This window comes from Cinclus cinclus, chromosome 20 (assembly GCF_963662255.1).
Source record: "Cinclus cinclus chromosome 20, bCinCin1.1, whole genome shotgun sequence".
In the NCBI taxonomy this organism is placed as follows: domain Eukaryota; kingdom Metazoa; phylum Chordata; class Aves; order Passeriformes; family Cinclidae; genus Cinclus; species Cinclus cinclus.
The window spans coordinates 8,523,754-8,546,116 of record NC_085065.1 but is presented as its reverse complement, the minus strand read 5'-3'; the positions used below and the strand labels follow the sequence as shown (position 1 = coordinate 8,546,116).

The 22,363-nt window shown below is 45.6% G+C and overlaps 1 protein-coding gene across 1 annotated transcript in view; it reads right to left on the bottom strand.

Moving 5' to 3' along the window:
- Window positions 1-22,363, bottom strand: part of RAB11FIP4 (RAB11 family interacting protein 4) — a 109,260-nt gene that overhangs the window by 9,800 nt on the left and 77,097 nt on the right. The window contains exon 4 of the mRNA XM_062506006.1: window positions 2,975-3,198. Within this exon, the coding sequence (XP_062361990.1) occupies window positions 2,975-3,198 (224 nt within the window). The remainder of the gene's footprint in view (window positions 1-2,974; window positions 3,199-22,363) is intronic.

Below are 22,363 nucleotides of genomic sequence, written 5' to 3'. Positions count from 1 at the left end.
GGGAATTCTGCTCTGAAAGCAGGAACCATGCAGACAGCTCTGAAATGCATGGCATAGGGAGAGAAACATGTATAAGACAGGCTGTCACTCTATTCCACAATCAGAGAGTTTCCCAGAAATCCCAATACACTCTCTCCCACATCCCAGTAATTCCAGCCACTCTCCTCTGTGTTCCTCAGCTCACCACTTACCAGAGAGTCATTAAAGCTACTGATGTGACTAATGGAGGCTGGGTTCCTGCCCTTCCATCAGGATAAATTCTGTCTTTCAGAGGAGATATGGACCACAAGAAAAGGCTGTCTAACTGCCAGAAAAATACCTAAAATGATGTTAAATGGGTAGGCAACAGCAGGACCCTGTGACTTCAGAGAAAGAGGGCACACAGGTAAACAGATCAGCAGAGTCAGGCACCACAGGAAAGCATCTGGCAGAGCCGTTTTGAGCACATCAAAGTTAATAAAACAGAGCAAGGCGGCTGCAGAGGGTGCACAGGGTTCACCTGCCCAGCGTCCAGACTGCCCTGTGCAGTGCACCTGCAGAGTGCAGGTGTTTTACACAGGTTTCCTCAGCCCCCACCTTGGTGAGGCATTCAAACAGACAAGTCAGTAAATTCCCAAAAAAGTTCTCACAAACTTCTCCCTATGGAAAACACACTGGGAAGACCTGAAATAGATGCTTCAATTGTGAGGCCCTGGCATTGCCCAACTGTTCCCTCTACAGCAGAATCCAAGGCCTCTGCAGTACGGACCAGGCACTAATGGGATCTGCTGGCACTTCATGCAGATAGAGTTCAGTTTTTCTCTCCCTCTGCCTCAGTGCACAGTGCTTGTATCTCCAGCTCCATCAGCTGAGCCACAGGACAGCAGCTCCCAGGTGACACTGTTCTCCAGCAGATCAACAGTATTTCGTCCTCAATTTCTTCTGAGTCTACCTTAAGCCTCTCAACCTCTCCACAGGGAGAGTTCTCTTCCTGTAATACTCCACTTGTGAGCTCTAAACAAGAGATGCACCAGAGTTCCTTTGGTGGGTGGTGCAAGCATCATTTGCATATCCCTTCCCTCCAAAAGCAATTAGTTGCAGAGGAAGCCTGCCAACATTTCAGATGTATGCTCTTTTGTTTCCCCTATTTTGATGAGATCCATTTATAACCTGCAACTCATTTATCTAATTCACATTAGCAGAAATTAGGGCAAGTCAAGCCAGGCACAGTATTGGATGAAGATAGGAATACTCATACAAGAAACAGATCAAACTTATCTAACAAGGCTCCTTGGCTGAGGGATTAATGAGAAGCTCAACATATCACAGTAACATTTATTCATAAAGTGCTGCTGTGCCAGACATACTGTGTATTGATAAGTTTTTGGGAGACCATACAATCCTACTGCTGTCTGCATCTCAACTGCAGTTACACCAAGGCAGTTTGGGAAGAAGCTCCTTGTAACACTTCCACCAAGATTAGAGGCCTAGGAATTGCAGTCATTTATAAAGGAGTTGCTAAAAGTGATTTGTTTTCCTCATTCTAACACTTTCTGAAGGGAACTTTCAAGTGTTTGGTACTTTTTTGTTTGTTTGGGGTTTGTTTTTGAAGGTAATCTCCTTCAGAGAAGTATTTCAGAGGGCTGACACACCTGATACACAACCCACCTGCTTCTTCAGCAAGCAGCAAAATTAATCTCTGTATTGACCAAAGTAAATAGCTCTATTGCCTCTTTTAACACAAAAGCATGGAGCTTCTCATGCTCCCCCCTGCCCAGATTTACCCAAGTTGAGGTCTCAGAGGATAAATCGAGGTCTATCAGTAGTACAGTAGCTCTTGGCAGTTCCTGCCTGTCCTAGAAGGAGGGTACAGGAGGCACAATGCCTTGCCCATCTCCTTTCACAAGAGCATGACTGGCATAGCTGGGAGGAAAAACATTTCAAACACAGCATGGGAAAAAGTCAGTCACCACAAGGATGGGACTTTGGAGAACTGGGAATGGCAAGCAAAGAAGACAAGTTTGATAAAGAGCTGATGGAAACCGTAATTATGTTGATAAAGTCTCTGAGGTTGCTTAGGCAAATGGGAGAAGGCCAGAACTCAGCTAGCAGAGAAATTCATGAGGAGGGCAGGAATGAGGTGGCACAGGGAGCATCTGAAGAGGCCCAGGAGAGAGAAGAACGGCTGCCTTAGCAATGAACAAAGCTCAAGAGGCACAAACCAAGATGACAGGCCAAAAATAGGGAAGACAAGGCAGAGGCTTACAAAGCAAGCCCATCTGAGATCTGTCCTGTGGTAACCGCATTAATTCAGTTCAAAGTAGGATTAAACCAAACTAGGTCCTTTTCCCCCCACAGTCATCTTTAACCAACACTCCCAGGTACACACCTGGGAAGAGTCAAGTTAGGGTTACAGAGACACAGGTGTTAACAGCAAACTAGGGTTACACACGCACATGCCACGACACCCCGTGTTACACACAATTTACCGTTGCACAATAAAGGTTATGGAAAATTAGAAACACAAAGAATTAACTTGGTACATGAAGTTGCAAAGCAAATCAGCAGAACCCACAGCATCAGGTGACCAGATGTACAAAAGACTACAGCAGTATTCCCCATACTGAACTGCTTTGCAGGAAGTATTGTTTCAATTCCAGCATATAAAGCTTATGGCAAGAGAGAAGAACCTATGTTTTGGGGGATGCTAATGCAGGGATCTGTTCTGGAGAGATCCAAGGCTTTCACTTCACCACACAACATGCAAGTCCTGTGAGTGCTCACAGAACATGCCAGAAGGACCCAGGACTGAGACCATCTAAGCCACTTAGGGGACCTGGGCATTCCATCCCCCTTATGCTGCAGATGGATATTAAGTTCCTAAACCCATCAGCCATCCTCAGCCTCCCTCAGTAGGGATTAGCCACATAAAGGCTCCTTCCTCCCTGGCACACGCCTTGGAGCAGAGCTGCCAGGGTACAAAGGCACCACTCACTTGTCACCAGGCAAGAAGAGGCCACCGAGCACCCCGTCCTTGTCCTCGCTCCGGCACACGTCCGAGGCCTCGGAGCTCTGGGCGCTCTCGATGGCACTGTCCATGTCAGACTCATGGTGAGCCTCCTGCTGCGCCAGAGTCATCGCGTCCTCATCAGCAAACAGCTCCGGCTCGCTGTAGGCGCCTTCGCTGTCCAAGCAGGCACAGTCCTGGATTTCACCACCCTGCTACAAGGAAAATCACGAGTCAGTTCAGATCGTCGCTTAAGGCAGCTCAGCACATACGGGAGAAGCAGTCTCTGGACACCCTGGTAAGCAAGAGTGATACTGAATAAAAGTCATGAAACAAAAAGCTGACCTGTTTTACAAAGCCAGTTCCTGCAAGCCAATAAAGTAGCCTGTACCTTCCAGAAGGGCTCAAGCACTTCACAGGAAAGAAGGACACAACACCCAGCTATAAAATGCAGTCAGTTTTACCCTAATTCACTAACAAAATGTACTTGAAGTAATAAATTAAAGTTTAATAACAAAATTAGGCATCTTTTGAGAGATGATAATACATTAGTCACCAAGAGTTAGTCCTCTGATCAATATTACAGATGAAACAAAAGCAAAATAGATAAACCTAACAGTTTACTCTATCTTTGTGGATGGAAAAAAAATTGTAAGGTGCAGAAAGAATTGGCAGGCATTAAATTGTTTAGGGTAAGTCTTGGTGATAACCAAAGATATATGAGAGCAGGAAAAAAAAGGCAGTATCATCTCTTCCTGCTTCCTGGAACCACATGTCTTGATTAAAAATATCAACTAAAATAAGACATCTTTCTCATTACTGCAACATTGCTCTTGCTGTTTGCCCTCTCCCTCCCCTATGAATATTAAGAATAGCCAAAAGCTGGGTTCTATTTGCTCGTCCCTGAGGCACAAATAAATATTCCTAATTCAAAAAATAAAGGCTAGGATTTTAATCTATCCTTTGATAAGCAGTCACACAACACTTCTTTGACAATTCCCATCCATCATGACACAAATAACTCAGAGCTGCAGAGCAAGTCCTGGCTCAGAGCTCCACTCCAAAGCTCATCTGGAAGCTCCACAGGCAGCCTGACCACTGAGCTACTGCTAGCAAGTGAAGCTTTTAAAGCTGAGTTCATTGGAACAAGGAATGGAGCATTTCCTTGAAGGATATACCACATGTTTAGGCACAACTGTCATCCCACCCAGGAATCCCAAGGCACTGGCACTGTCATCAGCACTCCCTGCCCTGCTGGTGAGCACATTTGATGGGACACTGGCCCAGTGGCACCCCTTGCCACAGCTCAGCTTCAAGTCCACCCCACAGCCGCTGAACACTCTTCTGCTGAAGCCAAGGAGGATCAAACCCCCTTTTGCAGAATCAGTCATGTTCTGTGCTGATGACACAAATTGTCTTTTCCACTTCAACAGGAAAAGAGTCAGGCAGAAGCTGCAGCTTTCCAAGATTTGCAGAAAATCCTATTAGGAATGCAGGTCTCACCATCCACCTTTTCCCTGAAATACTAATTTATATAACTGCAAAATCCCCAAGCATATGGAGGCTGAAGAAATTCCAAACAACCCCACCTGCTCAAACCTCATTAACTAATGAATACTCCAGCAGGGAAAAGGACAGCACTGCCTGCTGTGTTTCAAACTCCAGGTACACACTCAGAGCAGACACCTGGATGATTTTCTAGCTGAGCTTTCAACAGACCTTCCAGATTAACAAGGCAGTGCGACACCCAGCACTATTCAAAAAGCCTTTTCTCACTTTTCTGTGTCAGATTTATTATGCCTGAAACTTTCCCGGGGTACTGGTTTGAGAGATGTCCCAAAGCATTTATCCATGGTCTATGCCATGATGTACTTACTGAAGCCATGCTGCCTCATGCAATCAAATGCATAGCTCTGAGCCACAGCCCCCCATCCCCAGTGAGCTGTGGTTTGGCAGGTCAGACACCAGCCCTGGAACCTGCCGTGCCTTCGCCCCGGGTTCTTCAGCACACCTGACTGTACCTTGCACCCTTCCAAAGCAAGCAGGGACAGCACCACTGCTGCTCTTTGCAAAAGCACCTAGGGACCTACAAACAGCACGAGCAGTAAGTCATTTTTAGTAGGTGTTGAAAAAGTAAAGATTGCAAAGAGCAATTACAATCTTTCAGAAGTACCCAGAAGTGTTTATTTATCTAACTTTCTCCCGAAGTTTCCTCCCCCACGCTGAGCCCCAAAGGCACAGACATTATTTTCTTAACAAGTTTAATGCAATAAAGTCTGACTGCTATTATGGAATTGCACCAGCTGGTAGAAGTTTGATCCAGAAGGGAAAGAGACGGGCAAGGAGTACACAGTAGATCGCTGAAGCTCCAAATTAGCACGTCTTTTTCAGAGGTCTTGGAGAAGTCTCTGCTTAAGCAAGTTTTTACAGCAGGAAAATCTCTCTGGTATTAAAAAAATTAACACAAAAAAAAATAAAGGTCAGGAAGATCACTGAAGACTCCCTTTTTGCACCCTGTAGGTAACACCACACATTTGCTTTTTCTAATAATAGCAGCTGAGGTGCTCTTTGAAGAGTCCATTAGCAATTAAATGTGCAGCATCATCTCTATGGGCTGAGGGCTCACTTCTCCCTGTCACTTTCTGGCAACCTTCACACATTTACTTGTATGGGAGAGCTGATCTACACCTAGAGCACACAATTTACTGTCCCCAGGCTGCTCAGTGCCAGGGATTCTTTTCCAAAGTGTAATTCCTCTATTCCCGCACTTTAAGGCCCCCCCTGGAAGAAAAAGAAGAAGCAGCAGGAAAAGGAAGGAGTGGAAGGGAAAGAAATGAGTTTTTGGAGGCAATGATCCATCATAAGCCTCACCACCTGCTTTACAGCTTCTGAAATGCCTCACTGCAAGACTAGGAGCCCCTCCTGGAAGAAGGTCCTTCCTGCTGGCAATCCCATCCTTGAGCAGTGGGGAGCTCAGGGACTGATGGGCACTGCATAAATGGAGAACACAGGCTAGCTGAGCTCCTTGGAGGAGTTCCCCCTCAGCTGCTCCCTCACACAGAGAGAGCAATGTCACATCCCAGGTGGCCAAGGCCCCTCTTCACAAACCTGGCCCGACCCCGTTGCCCGGTGCAAACCAAGCGGATGCTCAGGAATCACATCTCAGCTGCTCTCCTGAGCCCCTGGCAGCCAAATCACACACTAAAGACCTCAGCCCTTTCAAAGCCAGCAGCACCAAGAATAACCGTGCCAGGAGCAGGAGGGCCCAGCACCAGTAGCTGTCAATTCACTTGATGCGCTCGAGATCCAATCGGTGCTAACACAATTTCAGGTGATGTACAGCAGCCAGGACCGTGCTCCAGCCTGCAGGCCTGCTCCCTGGGGGCAGGAACCACACATTCCACCAAGCTTTGAGAGCTTAGGGATGTGGAATCCCTGCACCCTGGTAATGCAATAGTCCCGGCACATGGGGACCCCTTGTCCAGATCCTGTAAAGCATGGTTAACACCACTCAGGTGTCTCTTCAGCTCTCTGGGTGAAACCAGCCTCCAGTGCAACTAGCACAATCACACATTTAATTAAAACTTTTCCTTCTGTGGCCTAAATAACCACTAGGAGAACACAGACAAAGCATTTTTAAAAACAACTAACACAGGTTAAATAAGCTATTACAAGACAACAGAGTCAGGGCATGGCGCTGGTAAACAATACACAGGCATCCACACCTTACTGAGTAAAGCTGTAAGTTATTTCAAGCTGTAATTGTTCAGTGATCGTGGTTTCTCACAGAACTGTACTTGCAATTATGACATCTAGCACAAGATGCTTACAAACCACACCTAAGGAAATTAAAATGGAAAAAAAGGCTGATTGCACATATTAGCCTCTCAAATTATTCCTTCATAGTTTAGATATCGACAGTATTTTGTGTACAAAATTAGAGGCTGGCAAGTACAAGTGTTATTCAGGTAGCCTTAAGAGAGCTAACTTGAGGAGAGTGTAAGTTTAAAGATGAATAGACACTTCTAGCCTGAGTCATTTGTTTCCAGTGCACATGCCATTAGCAGAAACCAGCAAGAGAATAAGGTTCTGACGACTTAACTATGAATCACTGGGGTTGTCATTCTCCTAGGCAGCTCCCTTCTTTGTTGGCTGAGTCAAAAGAGATAAAGCTGCTGCTTATGATCTTGGAAGATTCTCATAAAAAGAAAACCCAACCCTGAACGTTAAAATACCACCAGCACAACATAGCTGCGGGTAGCTTTAAAGGCCTAAGTGGTTTGCACTTTATTTAATCGGATGCTCAAGATAACTCCAAGTGCTTCACAGGCAGCCGGCCAGACACTTGTATAGCAACTGTTGAATATTCAGCAACAGTTTGCTCTATACAAGCACCTGCTGCCCACAGATCCAAGGCCACTTCACAGAAACTAATGAATTCCCTTCCTCGAAAGAAGCATTGTGTGGCTGCATTGAAGGCAGATGAGTAAGCCCAGCCTGCCTTTGCAACAGCCACCCCAAACAGAAGCAGGAGCCAGAAGACAGCGATTCCCATGGATTCCATCTGATCCTTGTGGGGCAGGAAAGCAGCATCAGCATTAGGTGGGTATGGGAATAGAGCTCTGCCTTGCCCTCCAGTGACCTGACTGGGCTTTCCCAGGTTGGAAGCAATCTCCAAAACATGCATATAAAGCAGCTGAAAGCTTGAAACTTGGCTGACAGACAGGCTACATGACATGCCTACATCAATACATTCATACTGAAGAGCAAGCCTCGTTAAAATTCACTCCCATCAGAGCCAAATCACCAGCACCTCTGACATTTACAGCCTCACAGTATGCTGGAGGAGACAGGAAAGAAAAGAGAATCCAAGTATCCCACCACGGTGCAATCTGATTAGTAAGAGCTGGACCCATCACACACTACCAGAAACAAGAAACGCCCCACGCGGATGAGCCATGGCCCTTCCCTCACCGGGACCATGCCTCTGACCCCTCTGAGAAGCTGAATCTGCTGTGGGACAGATACAAGTCTGAGTCCCTGCACCTTCCCCAGCCACTTTCTTCCCAGCAAAAGCACAGGAAAAGTCACCTCACCACAACTGGAAAGGGAAGAGGTGCCATGTGGAGGTGTGCCAGGCTTGGTCTCAGATGAAACTTACTGCTGCACTCCATCATAAGAGAAAATCCAGGCTCTCATCCCTATTTAAGCAGCCAGTGCATTGGAAGACAAGTATTCCCTTAATTACCGAGTGACAAAGAAGGGTGTGAAGCATTTCTCACTAATGTGTTTTAGAAACAGCCACTCCTCTACAAACATTTGCATATTTACACCAAGTGGGTTACAAACATTTTTTACATTTTTTTTAAAGCGCAGGTTTTCCCCAGCAGGTTTTCCCCAGCGTATTTCCCTTCCTTTACAGTTGTCAGGCAGAGGAGGGGAGGTGCTGATCTGCCCTTTGATCTGATGGGAACAGGAGAGACCAGGAAGAGACAGAAGAGAAAAACGTAGGAGTACTAAGTGAGACCACCCATGTGCATCTGTGTCCGTGATGTGAGTGAGCTCTCACCCACGGCTGGCTCCCTCTGGCCCACATCTCTTTCTGTCACCCAGGCTGCTGTGGCTGTGCACAGGGGACAGCAGGCTGCTCACAGGTAGGCTGATGGGGGAGGGAGGAAGTCACAGAAACCACTGCCATCTCCTGCTGTAGAACACGGAAGAACACCCAGTCTTCCCAGTATAACTGGCAATATAAAACCTTTCCGAGTTCAAGAACAGCAGCAGAGCACTGCTAGCTTCTACTAAGCTGTTCAAGTAAGAAGCTATTTAGGGTCACAAGTTAGTTTGGTCAATGCAATAGCTTCCTGTGGTTGTTTAGTTACTCAAATCTAATATTTGAAGCTTAGTTTAAGGCAAAGCTTCACACGTTGTGGGTATTGGAAGGAACTTCTGGGGGCAAGATTATTCCTAAGATCCAGATCTTGGATCAAGTGCTGGACAGCATCCTGGAAAGGCAGTGAAGAGTCCCTAGAGAGAGAGCAAGCCTGTGCTGCAGTGCACTGCCAGCCTCACTTCCCTGTGCAGGATAACATCTGTCTCTCCACGACTGAGCAATTCAAGGACAAGAGGTTTCTACTGGAACACCAAGCTTCAGCTTCTGGGCTGTTCCTGCTGAACCACACGAGGAGAGGGCACAGGGGTTCAGAAAGGCTGCTCTGTGCTCTGGCTGGGAAGTTCAAAGTGACACTGCCTTTTCTAAGGCAGAGGAGAAAGGCTGTGTGCAGCTGGGAGCCAGGCAGGAGTCAGGAGTGTTTACACTCTGCTGTCACTTTAATTGGCCATAATGGAGATGCCAGACTTCATCATATGCAGGGTCCAGATCCAAGCACTCCTTTTCACAGGTCATTGTTTATGCTCTGAAAGTTTTAACATTAAAAGGCTTTAGCAGACTGCTAATTTGATCCTCTAAAGAAAGTAAAAGAACAAAAACCTCTTCCCTTTACTTTGAAGTTGAGTCCCATCACTCCCTGGGCTGCTCCCCTCTACTGGACTATCATGCACTCATCAGCCATCACTGGAGAGTCATGAAAGCAAGGAGAATCCCTCTGCAGATGAAAAAACACACTAATCTGCCGTGTTTGAAACAAGAGTACATTACCTTCAGGGTGGATGGGGCCAGCACATCAATCATAGAGTTCAGATTTTAAACCCACCACATCGTTTGGCACCTTGTTCCAGCAGTGCTTAAGACACTTCTTTTACCTCTGAATTGCAAGACAGTTTCCTTTTTCTTCAAATATCTAGGAAAAGTGGCACTAGGTTCATACACCAAAAGCATGTCACAAATATCACTCAGGAAACTGCCAAGGTGTCCACTCCAGTAAGAGCAGAAACAAGATCTAATTACCTGAAAAGTCTCTGGTAATATTTCTAAAGTGAAACGCTTGTGACTGTGCAAGCTGCCAGAGCTCCTCAGAGTGGTAACAGGATCCTTCCCACAGAGTCAAGTGCTGGGACATCCCACAACCCCCTTCTCCCAGACAAGGCACCTTGGTCAGGCAGCAGCATGTTGAAGTGAGCTGTGGGCAACTCGGCATCACCTTCCCGCTGTGTGTGGGAGTGATGCAAACCTTGGTTTATAAAAGCTGGTATACAACATTAAAAAAAAATACTCATATTTGCCTAAAAAGATCTGCAGAGAAGATAATAAATGTGACATAATTAACCCTCTTGAGAAGCCTTTGCCTTGAGATGAGACAATCTCATTCTATTTTTATAGTCAGAACAGCAGTAACAGGGAGGGAGGACAGAAAACTTCAAACTCTCACCAGGGTTTGTTGTCTGGGACTGAAGCTCAGCCCCTGCTGAACCTGCCAGCAAGGCCAGTGAGGGCAGCTCTGGCACACTGTGGGCAGCAGCATTCCCCGTTCCTTTGGCAGGAACACTTGGTGGCAAAACTGTCCTGGGTGCCCTGGCCAGATGTCAGAGCACTCCTCACACAGCCAACACAGAGCTGCAGCTCATGGTCAAAGGCACCCCAAAGACCTCCCAGTACAGACCAGTTTTAAGACCAAGGGTCACAGGAATGAATGATCAGATTACTCTGAAGTGAACACCTATGCTGTGACAAAGCTGGAGGCTGCTTTCAAAAAAATGTCCTTACGCATAAGGCAGAGCTCAGCACTCACTTCTCAGTTCAGACCCCTAATTAACCAACTCTAAGTTACAAGATGCTCTTTGCCAGGGGTGTTTGCCGCTCAGGGCAGAGCTGAGCTCACACACCAACATGTTTCCCTTGACAAGCCTCAAGGTCACCCTGCGGGGACTCAGCGAATTACAAAACCCTTGCATCACACTTGCCCGCGGGTGCTGCAGGCACTTGGGTGAAGAGCTCCCTGAGCTGACTTAGTGCTGCCCTGGCCACTAGCTGAGGAGGAGGAGGAGGCACCTCCTGGCACCTCCACAGCACCATTAGGCACAAACACCGTGAAGAACAGAAGAAGCTGTCCCGGGCAGGAACAGTTCTGCCTGTGCCTAAGCTACTTATTCACAGGAACACTGGTCAAACTCCCTTCGCCCAGGGAATTTGAAACTACAATTTTTTGCATTTATTTTCTACACTACTGCAAGACTGGTTTCCAGCAAACACCAGGAAATAAACCCATTTAAAGAGAAACAAAGGGAAAAAAAAGATTGTTACCTCACAACTCATACTTCTGTCTTGCCACCCACCCGCGTTAGATTACACTGCAGTCTCCAGCAGGGAGGGATGCTTGGGGAATGGGAGCAATTTCAGACCCCGAGAGGTAGAGAAACATCTCGAGTTTCTTCAACACAGTAAGAAGTCCAGCCATGCCTGATGAGGAGTAGTTTATGTTGGCAAGCAGAGGGAAATCATTAAGGATGTGGCTTTGCTGCAGTTTATGCAGAAATACTTCCCAGAGCTCACTGGTCACTTTGAATGCAGACAAGCCTAACAGGTAATTTACTTTATGTTTAAGCAATACTGAAGTAGCTCTAAAGAGCTCTTCATTAGGAGAAGAAAGAAGCTGCAGGACCTTGGCTGCTCTTGAGCTGGTGGCTGGGCAAACCACAGGTTAAGGGATTTCTGCTGCAGGAATAACTGGAATTTCAGCCTTTACCCAGCAAAGATTGCAAGTACTGATTTTTTTAAAAAAAAATTTAGTCTCCCCATCTATTTATAAAAGACATTTTATTTATTTTTGAACAAAGGCTCTCACATACCTCCTCTTTTATTCATTTTCTACAGTGAAGTTAAAGCACCTAGTTGCAGAAGGGCTGCCAAGCACATCATTGAGCTCCACACATGACAAACACGAACTAAGAACCCACTGATCATAAACCTTGGCTTGGTCAATAAGCTGGGGTTTTTTGATTTACATAGTAAAACACACATAGGCAGGAGATACCCTTGAACTTTCACAGACAAAGCAGATGGGAATCAAGTAGAAATAATTTATAAGATTAAGCTGCATACTGGAAACACAATTTAAAGCAGAGCTACATGCAGAGACCCCCCTACTACTAACCAGCAGTTTTCAGTATCAGCTGCAACACACTGCCCCCAAAGCACTGTTCTGTGTTGTTAGGAAGCACTTACAGATGCTGTCTGTGTTTGGTGCAGCAACCAACCTAAATGACTAAAGAAAAAAACAAACGGAGTGACATTATTATGCTGCATTTCAGAATTTTCAGGGATCAGCTATATAAACATGATGAGCATTTGAAGATACTAATATCTGGATAATGGTTAATTCAGTAACAACCTATGATTAATTTAGTAACCACTTAATATTTCACTAAGACACTGTATTTGTAAGAAAAAGTTAAGATCAAGCTATGCTCGACAGATGTAACAGCACTGGTTAATCAATAACTGGAGCAAAGCAATTCCATTCCCCCTGCTATTTTGGCATGGGAAGTGTTTTGTTTTGCAGGTTTTGTACATGGCAAAGATTCCCCAACGACCCTGGTGTTAAGAGCCCTGTCAAGACAACCACAGCTGAAAAACATCTGCACATCAGGTGGCTTCTGTGAGACTTGCTGCTGTTTGCAGTAATTCTTCAAATAACAAACTTAAAAGAAGCCCATTAAAAATGGTTTTAAAACTGCTTGGAGGCTGCCACATCTTGTGTTGGGTACAGCTCAAGCTCCTCTCAGTTTGGGCAGATGCTGCCAAACTGCCAATAGAAATTCCACCCTCCTTCTGTGCCCAGTTGTAAGAATAATATTCCACACTACTGCACATATTTGGTGGTGACACCAAGTTATTGCCCACCTCACCCAAAAATTGGAAGGGTCATAGGCAGAAAAAATAACTTATGTTGGGAAAGGGCAATCCAATCTCATCACTGGAACAGCCCCTCCCGCCCCCCCATTCACACGTCGTCTGAATGGAATAAAACTATTTTCTCAACAGAAACAGTTACGATAACATAGCAAAAGGGATCAAAATAACCCCAAGTTATACTGATATACCGGTAATAATATAATATACTGGCTACAGGTACCATGGAGTTCACGTTTAAGGAGTCTACTCTGAACCCATTTCAGAAGTTTTCTCCCATCTATTTCTCCTCCTTACCCTAAGTCGAGAAATCAGCCGGATACCATCAGAATAAACCATTCTCTCTGCCCCCAAAGCCACAAACCTTACAAATCTGCCACAAGCAGTGAAAATATTGCTACTACCAAAGCAGCAACATTAAGATTCCACCTCAAAATCAGCACAGCACAAAGCAAGGAGGGCGCCTGCCTGCCCCAGGATCGCACTTCTGCCTAACAGAAAAGCACAAATGCCGTTCTCCATTTCAGGGACACGACAAACTCCAGGCCAGGAACTGCTCACATCTACAAGATCTCTGCTGTAAGCTGCTTTCATATGCTGCCAAACGCATCTCACACAGGCCCATGGGGGCAGAACCACTTCGCCCACCGAATCAGGGCAATGCTGGTCCCACACCAGGACTACAGGCAGCATCTGTAGTTCCAGCACAGCCTGTCGCGACAGCCACACACTAACCACAAATCATTTTTTTCTGTCTATGTCACCAGCATCCCAGAGCCAGCAAATGCATTCAGAACCACATTTGGGTATTAAAAACATTCAACAATAAGTAACGGCAACTCAAACACATCGCCAGTGCCATAGAAAACAGAACAAACCCTCTGCTTGCATTCATCCTTTAAAAGTACTTTTTTTTCTCCTCTTCCCCTTTTAAAGGTTTAAATCCCAGGTATTTGGGCACCTCCAGGTTACAGAGCTGAGAGCTGTAAAAGGCTCGGCAATGCAGGAAGACATCCCTTTCTTCTCCTTCACCCACCTTTCACTCCACACAGCTGTTGACGGACACATACGGTTTTAGATTTTCCCATATAACAATATCCCAAGGACCCACTCACTTCCATAGCGAGCCCAACCTTCCAGCACACACAACTCTGGAGCGAAAATCCTCTCCTTTAGCAAGCAAGAAAAAAACCCCAGCACGGTTTCGCTCTACCTGCAATATCACGTCTTTCACGAAAAGCCGATACCGCACCAAAAACCCCAGAGACGCTTTCCCCCCTCGCTTCTGGATCCCCACCGCAGCGGAGCGGCCTCAAGGATCACGGATCCCCCCTCTCCTCAAGCCGCGGGCTCCGGGAAGGAGCAGAGCGTGAGCCCGCGCCGGGGAAAACCCCCAAAACCCCGCCGAAAACTTCCTCCTCACCCCGCAGCAGACACCGGCCGGCTCCCGCCTTCTCTCCTCCACCTCCTCCAGCCGCTGCTGCCGGGCTGCCCGCACCTGGCTCGGCGCCGGGAGGTCGGTGCGGTCCCCACGCCCCGTCCCCGCCCCGCAGAGAGGGCGGGCGGAGCGCGGCGCTCGGAGCATCCCCGCCCCGCCGTTGCCAGGCGACGCGGAGGGGCCGGGGCCGCGCGTTTGGTACCCGGGGACCCGAGCGTGGGGTCCGGGCGGTGGGCGGACAGCGGCTGGAAGGTCCCCGCCGCACGGGGTGCGCGTTGTGCTCCGGTGGGTGGGAGTGACCCGAGCCCGACCCCGCTCGTGGGTTCAGTCGTAGTCGCTCGGTTTTGCTCCAAAGTAATGCGGTATTGCTCAAAATTGTCTGTAATTAAAATTATCCGCAATTGGTGGTGAGAGGAGAGGATGCCTGGGGTTCCTGAGGAATGAAATGTGGCTTAAAACCCGATTAAAACGCGATTAATTCCATCTATATTATATAATATTATATTATATAACTTTATATTGTATATAAAAATTGTATGCAATTATATGTGTATTATTTATGTGTAATTTATATGTTTATATATAATTACGTGTGTGTACATGGCACAGCTTGCCCAGAGAAGCTGTGGATGCCCCATCCCTGGAAGAGTTCAAGGCCAGGATGGACAGGGCGAGTGTGCAGGTACACATCTGAGATGGAATGGAAGAATTTTTACAGACTAATTTTGGGTTTCTCATGCCCCATAAGTGAGGGGGTTGCAGTGGCACGCACTGGGGGCTATCAGGTCCCCAGGCAGGGACAATCTCTGGGGACATCAGGGTTCACCTCACCTGCCTGGTGTACCCTCATTCCTACAAGAGAGTCACAACTGAACACATGTACAACCTCCCAAGGATGGTGGTGTCAGGCTAAAGCAACCTCAGTGTGCTCAAAGCAAAACAGATCCTGTTAGGAAGTGATGTCTGTTTTGTCCTTGATTTTAATCCCTTTAGTTACAAGATAATGAGAAGCAAAACACAAAGGCTGAGGACAGTCACACTGACTTTGTTATTTTATGTTCACTTCTCAGAAGTTGTGTAACTTCCTTTTTCGCAACACCTCATAAAAGCCGTGTTTACTGTGCTGTCTGTGTTAATAAAGAAAAAAAATAGAGAAAGTAAAAAATAAAGAAAATCTGCTTCTGTGGCTTTACAGCAGAAAACTACAAGGCAGAAAGGGAAATTAAAAAAAAAAAAAACAAACAAACATTTTCTGTAAAATTCCTATCTGGGAGCCAAACCCTGCCCTTACTGACTGTCACAGTTGTCACTGCTATGTCACACATGGAAGGAAACACCATCCTGCAGGATTCAGCCAGCAAACAAACACCTCCCTCCCAACTGTAATGGCACTGAAAGACTCAGAAAAGGAAAGAATCCCTGCCATTTGATTTGGCCATATTCCAAAGCCTGTCTTTAATGTTACCTCCAGGTGTTTCAGAAGGGGCAAAGCTCTTTGGGCTGTACTTTTGCAACAGTGCTCTTACACGGAGTTACAAAGATACTGTAAACGTAAATCACTGAAATATCACTTAAGTACTTTATAATTCTAAAATATTTTGTACTTTACTGTGTCCAAAGACAGGGTGTTTTCCAGAGAGGCTCAAAATTTATTTGAAGCAAGGGATACGGAAATTCTCAGAAAGCAGAGCAGAGCAGGTAGACATAAACCCATCTACCAGTATAACATCTCATGTCCCATGTATTCCCTGAACCTACCCTAATTTTAACCACAGCCAGCAACTCCTACGTGTAAAACACTGCTGTTCAAAACAAGCGAAAGAAGGGAAAGAAATTAATCAGCCCCAATTCTTATATATATGCACTGCTTAAAGCAGTTCACTGAACTTGACCCTTTTCGCAGTTCATTGAAAGAAAATGAAAAGAATTCCATCTCTGCTGAGCACAGAAGTTTTGGAAGGGCGGGGGATGCCTGAGGTTTAGTGTAACAAAGTGAAACAGCAACAGATGAAAGCCAAGTGCAGCTTCAGCCGTCCCCACGTGTGCAAGGAGGTCACTGGGACTCGGCAGGGCACAGCTCGGGGCAGGTCCCTGCACGCAGGGGACCCAGCACACCTCGGGCTCCCTGCGGTGGCACTGGGGCTCCAGACCCTTCCTGTGCGGGGGCTCTCCCGGGAAGCTGAGAAGCTGGTAATGAAAGGTACAACAGGAATCAAAAACCCCTCCCTGACATCCTCCTATTCATTAATCGAAATGAAAGGGAAAGCAATTTCTACAAGGCAGATTTAGGGACAGACAACTTCATTGCTTTTAAATAGGATACTTGTAAAATCTGCTTTTCCTTTAAGTATTCAGTTTTAGAGAGACAGGTGTATGTCAGGGGCTCACTGCAGAATAAACAACAATCCCATATGAAATAATTGCCTGCGTGGTACATTTCATAATTGTTTCTTGAAAGATGCAAGTCAGAAGTGTTTGTATTGTTACACAGATCAGGCACTACTATGGACATTGTGAAACCTGACAATTACAGAACCATTACCTGACACAGATCTACTTTCAACAGCTTGTGATGAGAAAAACATAAAGTAAGCATTAAACAGATAAAGCAGCAATAGTTAAAGTGAATATTATAACAGAGATGTTAAAAACATATGCACAACTGTGTGGTACACCTGCTGAACGCACTACTCAGTTTGCTACCCAGGGCGTTGACATTTATTACACAGTAATAATTCAGGAGGCACAAATCTCTCCCTAATAGATGCATTTCTCATAAAGGTCCTAGAAAATGTGAGGAGTTTAGACAATCACACCTCATTAAGGAGTGACTGTATAAAATCTTTATTAAGTAATAACCCTAGCTATAATACAGGTCCATTTCTCACTTCATTAAAGCTAAGCCTGATTAAGTAGAGATTGTTATAAGGTGCCTTTGATCTCCATTGAGACAAAAATCTTATTTTTTCACATTTCCTGGTGAAGTGATAATTTTCTGTTTAATATGACTTCTGATTTGTTTCCTACAAAGGGAAAAGCAGAGCACACTGTCATGGCTGAGGGCGGGCAGGTGACCATCACTGGCTTCTCTTGGCAGAATGCAGAATGAGGATTATTTCGGGAGTGACAGACGCCTTAAAGTGCTTCATGCCTAAGAGCAGCAAAGGTGCAGAGGAAGGTGTCTGCACGTCTGCCCGGGACAGCAGCTTCTGCTTGGTGCAGCTGCAGCTCAACTGAGTCAGCTCCACGGAAGGAGAGCTTGCGTGACACATTATTCCCATCTGAGACTGGAGTCTACTCTCCAGTCAGGATTTCAGGCAGCTGAGGAATTTGTGCAGGTTAGTGACTGCTCAGATGACCCAGACACTGAAATACGCTCCAGGCTCTGTGGTTTGCAGGAGCAGGCTCTGCACATTGAGACGCTCCTGAGCACGGAATTTGTGACCCCATCAATAGCACACTTGCTGCTTTTCAGAGGGAAGCCGATCAATGCAGATACACTCATCCAGGGCCATAATAGCTGCACCCTGAAAACGGCAGGGCGTTCCTCCACACTCGGTTTCCACCTTTATTCATCTTGTTTTCTCCTAAATCCCACCCTCCATATGCCACTTGTATTAAGTGTACCTGCAAAGTACCTGTGCTCAGGTCCTATCCAGGGTTTGAGGATGGTGACAAGTAGCTGTCAATGGAGATTAAACCTATATCCTCATTACCACAGGAAAGAAAAGAGATGGGTACATTGCCAGAAGGATGCTAGGCACTCCCAGATCCCCCAGATCTCCCAAACAAACACTATGCATCCTGAAAAAGGTGCTTGCAGAAGCAGGCCAGAGAAAATTTGCGAAAAACATTCGTTATTTTGGGATTAGAAGAAGATTGCTAAATACATCACTGAATGCCTAAATCTCAATCACAGCTGTCCCCTTCCCTGTGAGGGTGGTAAGGCATGGCAGGGAGTTGGAATGACATTATCTTTAAGGTCCCTTCCAACCCAAACCATTCTGTGATTCTATGATTCTATGATTTCCAGTAGCATCCAGAGTGCCTGGTGAAACCAGGTGCTCCTGGCCAGCAAACACCCAGCAGGGCACATTATTGAAAGGGTTTATGGCAGTGAAACCTGCTGATCTGGTACAAAGTACTGCAATTTCTCTGGAGCAATTCTGAACAAAGGCTGGCACCTCCTCTGCTGTTCCAGAGGCAGAATCCTTCCTCTGCATCTCACTAAGGCATCGCTCACAGGCGAGTCACCCTAATGACAAGAAACTGGAGCTGAAATGTGAAGAACAGAGACTAATTAATAATGAAGATAATGAGATCACCAGAATATATATACACCAAACCTGCATCTTAATTATCTCATGAAAACTGGCAACTCCAATCATGCTTCAAAAGCTTTTAATCATGCTCTCTCTGATGAATATTGGTGGCTATTTTACAGAGACATGTAAAAATACCTTTTGTGTGGGTTTTTCCCTTACAATAAGAGCTAGCCAAGTTACTACTGCATGTAACTGCTCTGCTCCAAAATGAGATATCACAGACTTGTAATTACAGCTGGTCTGATCTTCATCTCATCTACTCTCATCTTATTTTGGAGTGTTTCCTTTGAAGGAAATGCAGTAAGTCTGGCGTGAGTTACTGCAGTATTATTATGAATCCCTCTTATTATGACAGAACAAACCAAGAACCATCCCTAATTAAGGCAGTTTCTGCCAAAACACAGGGAGTGTACAGTCCCTGCTCCAAAGACATTGCAGTCAGAACAGGCAAAGACACTTTGAGGTAGGGAAAAGAGGACAGAATGAACTTGTTCCCAACTACAACTTGTTCCCATGATTTAAGGGAAGTCAGGAGGAGGCTGAGATAGAACGAACACAGGACCAGTGTGGAGCAGGGTGAGCTGAAGACTGCAGAGGGGACAGAAACAGGTTGCATTTACAACTGGCAGAGCCTTTCCAGAACTTTCTGCAGTTTCTTCCCTGCCATCCCCATCCCTTCATCCCTGAACAGGGTGAGGAGGTCAGCTCCAAACTACAGCTGCAGGGGAACACTGCTCTGGGTGCAGCAGGCACAGCTCAACCCCTGCTCCCACTCCCAAAATACAAAACCCCAAGTGCCTGCAGAGAGGCTTATTTTAGTAACTAAAGAAGCAGCAATTTAGACTCTACACCACGGGGGTCTGCTCTCCCCATGACCTTCAGAGCCGAGAGCTTGCCTGTGTCCCATCCCCAGGAGCAGGGCAGGCAGCCAGGCACATCAAACAGCTCCGGTCAAGCGCAGGGCGCTCTGGAGAAGGTCTCTGTGCAAGATGATAGCACCAAAGGCAGGACGGGGCTGGCTGAGAGCCCATTAGCATTGATTCCTTGGGCCTGTAATGAAGCTGGACCCGACTGTGACATGCAATTACAGCATGAAGACATTTCAGGGGACTCACCCACTGCTCTCCCCAGAGATGAGCTACTTGTAACCTCTCCGCCATCAATACTTTGGCTGCTTAATGAGGCGTTTGGAGGGATTTTCTGTGTTCCTTTCCAAAACCCCTCATGAGGGACAAGTAGTCAAGAGCTATGAATTGCAAAGGCCAGATAATGGCACAAGATACATATTCCCCTCTGAAAAGAAGTTCATATTTTGTTCATCACTGTTCATTCCTGTACATACATCACTGCAACTGTACCATTAGGTTTTTCACGTCAAGCTTTAAAGGCATCTCATAATTGTAGCTATTAATCCATTTTTAAAGCACCTTTGTCAAAAGCATTACAAAAATATGCCAGACACAAAATCTCTTCTATTTAACCTTTGTCAAAATACCCAGTAATAAAAAATAATAAAACAAAACAGGCTACATGAGCAAATTCAAGTGAAAAATACATAGCCTCTCTTTCAGAAATTAGCTGGGAGTACTCTGGGACGGCATGTACACAATCACTTTGCTGACAAGAGCAGAGAAAGGAAAGGAAAGGAAAGTATGAGCATCCCTCAGCCGCCTCTGAGTTTAAACCAAGGTGAAGCCAAGTGTCTCCATACTGCACCAGAAAGATGGAATCACATTTACTCAGCTGTCTCCACTGCGGCTGTAGGGATAGGACGTTTCAGTGCTTTTTTCCAGGTGAGCCTGGAGCTGCAGATGGAGCAGGGGGCTCTGACAACCCTTCTGACACATGAATCTGCTGGATTATGTTTTGCATGCTCTGTAGAAGACAGGCTGCTGCCAGAACTTTTTGCTACTTTCAGCTCTGAGAATGTTTTCACGACATGTTTTTAAGCTTTTAGTCTCTCTCTGCATAACACAACTTGTTAGCAGAGGAAAGGAAAAGAATCTGTTGGCCAGGATGAGAATAAGTCATGCTAAGAGGGGCTAGCATTTCTCTTCCAGCACACAGCAAGGCTGCAGTACAGAATATCCAAAAGCAAGGACAAACCTGCACTGAGCTCATGAGTGCAACATGGTTCCATTGCTCATTTGCATTAACACATCTCTTTAATCACACAATTACACACCACTTTGCACTGGTCTGGATGTGTTCAGCACTCTGGCTGGCTGGTGCTCGGCTTATCAGCAACTATTCAATATCTGCTTGAGTCTCTTGATCAAAGTGCAGCTTCATGTCTTATTTATGGCTACTACTAACAGCCTGCTCTGCAGACAGAACTATTTATTTCCCCCCCAAGCTTTTCTGTGGTGTTCATCACTGACATCTGAGTGCTCTGCAACGATTAATTTATCTTCATAAAGTCTCTTCAAAATGAGAGAAGATGGTATTCCCATTTTACAGATCAGGAGCTGCTGCACAGACAGATTGAGGTCAAACATTTCCACTCATGATAGGTCCTAGTATGAAATGTCTCAGATCTAAATTTTTTTAGATACCTTCAAATATAATGCCAAAAAAATAAAAACAAACCATGTTTGTGTGTTCAAATAAAACCCTGAGTAGCTCCTTAGAAAGTCAGGTACAAAGTCAGGAGAGGATTAGGGACTGTAAATGTTGGTTACCAGGAGGAAGGATGAAAACTTTCTGACCACCAGTTTCAGGAACACTGAACACCAGTACAGATAACCCATGTGAATGTAAAATGCATTATGAGCCTTTGATGAAGTAGCAAAGTATACCTTAAAAAAATAAACACATAAACACATAGGGATGTCCTCAGCAGTTTAGTACACAGGACCAGATCCTGAGAGTACAGTTTAAGGTAGGAAGAATTGCAGGTTCTCTCCTCTTCTTGGCCCATTAAGCATGGAAAATCCAGAAAGCTTTGTAGTGTAGAAGACCACCCTGGGAAGGAAAGCTTTTGTTTTATCACTGTGTTAAAAGCATCTGTGGATCAAATGTGCCAGTATCACTTTACAGCATGAAAATGCTGCCCAGGGGACTCTCAAGACTCATCTTTTCAAACGCTGATACCTCTTTGTCAGTTTTAATAAAAGACAGCTACAAAAACAAAGTGGGCCATGTGGTCTCAATAAAGCAGAGACCGTGGCAATCAATAACAGAAACTATCTGCACTTACTCTCTGGGAGAATTTGCTTTTAGCAGCAACATCTCTATAATAAGATATCACTCAAAAGCTCCCTTCAATTTTTCTTGGGACAATGAGCCCACTGTGCCCAAAGCACATCTGTGCTTATGGAGATTTCCAAACCAGGACAGTGTTTAGACTGATAACTTGACCATGCACCATATGATGATAGATCACAGCTTGCAGGATGTTTGATCCTTCCTCTTCTGCCCTCAAATGGACAGTTGTCTATCTCAAAAGAAAACTTCTCTGTCAAAATGTTGACTTTTAATGCAACATAGACATTAGTTTCTGCTTCACCTCATGATCTCTTTCCCAGAGTGTCTCAGAAGTGTTCACAGGTCTGACCAATACAAGCTCCTGTTTCCAGCCCTGTTTTTTAGCAGATGAATGAGGTTAGGAAAGACAACAAAACCTGGAGAGAAGACAGACATGGAAGTTAAAAGAAAGCCTTTTTCATTTGTTAGCCCTGAAAGACATCAAACCGTGCCACAGGAAATGCTTTTTAATTGAGAATCCTGATACTTCTCAGGCCCCAGACTGTGTAGGATTTAGACAATCTAAATTACATTGCAGATCGAAGTTTTATTTGTTTAGA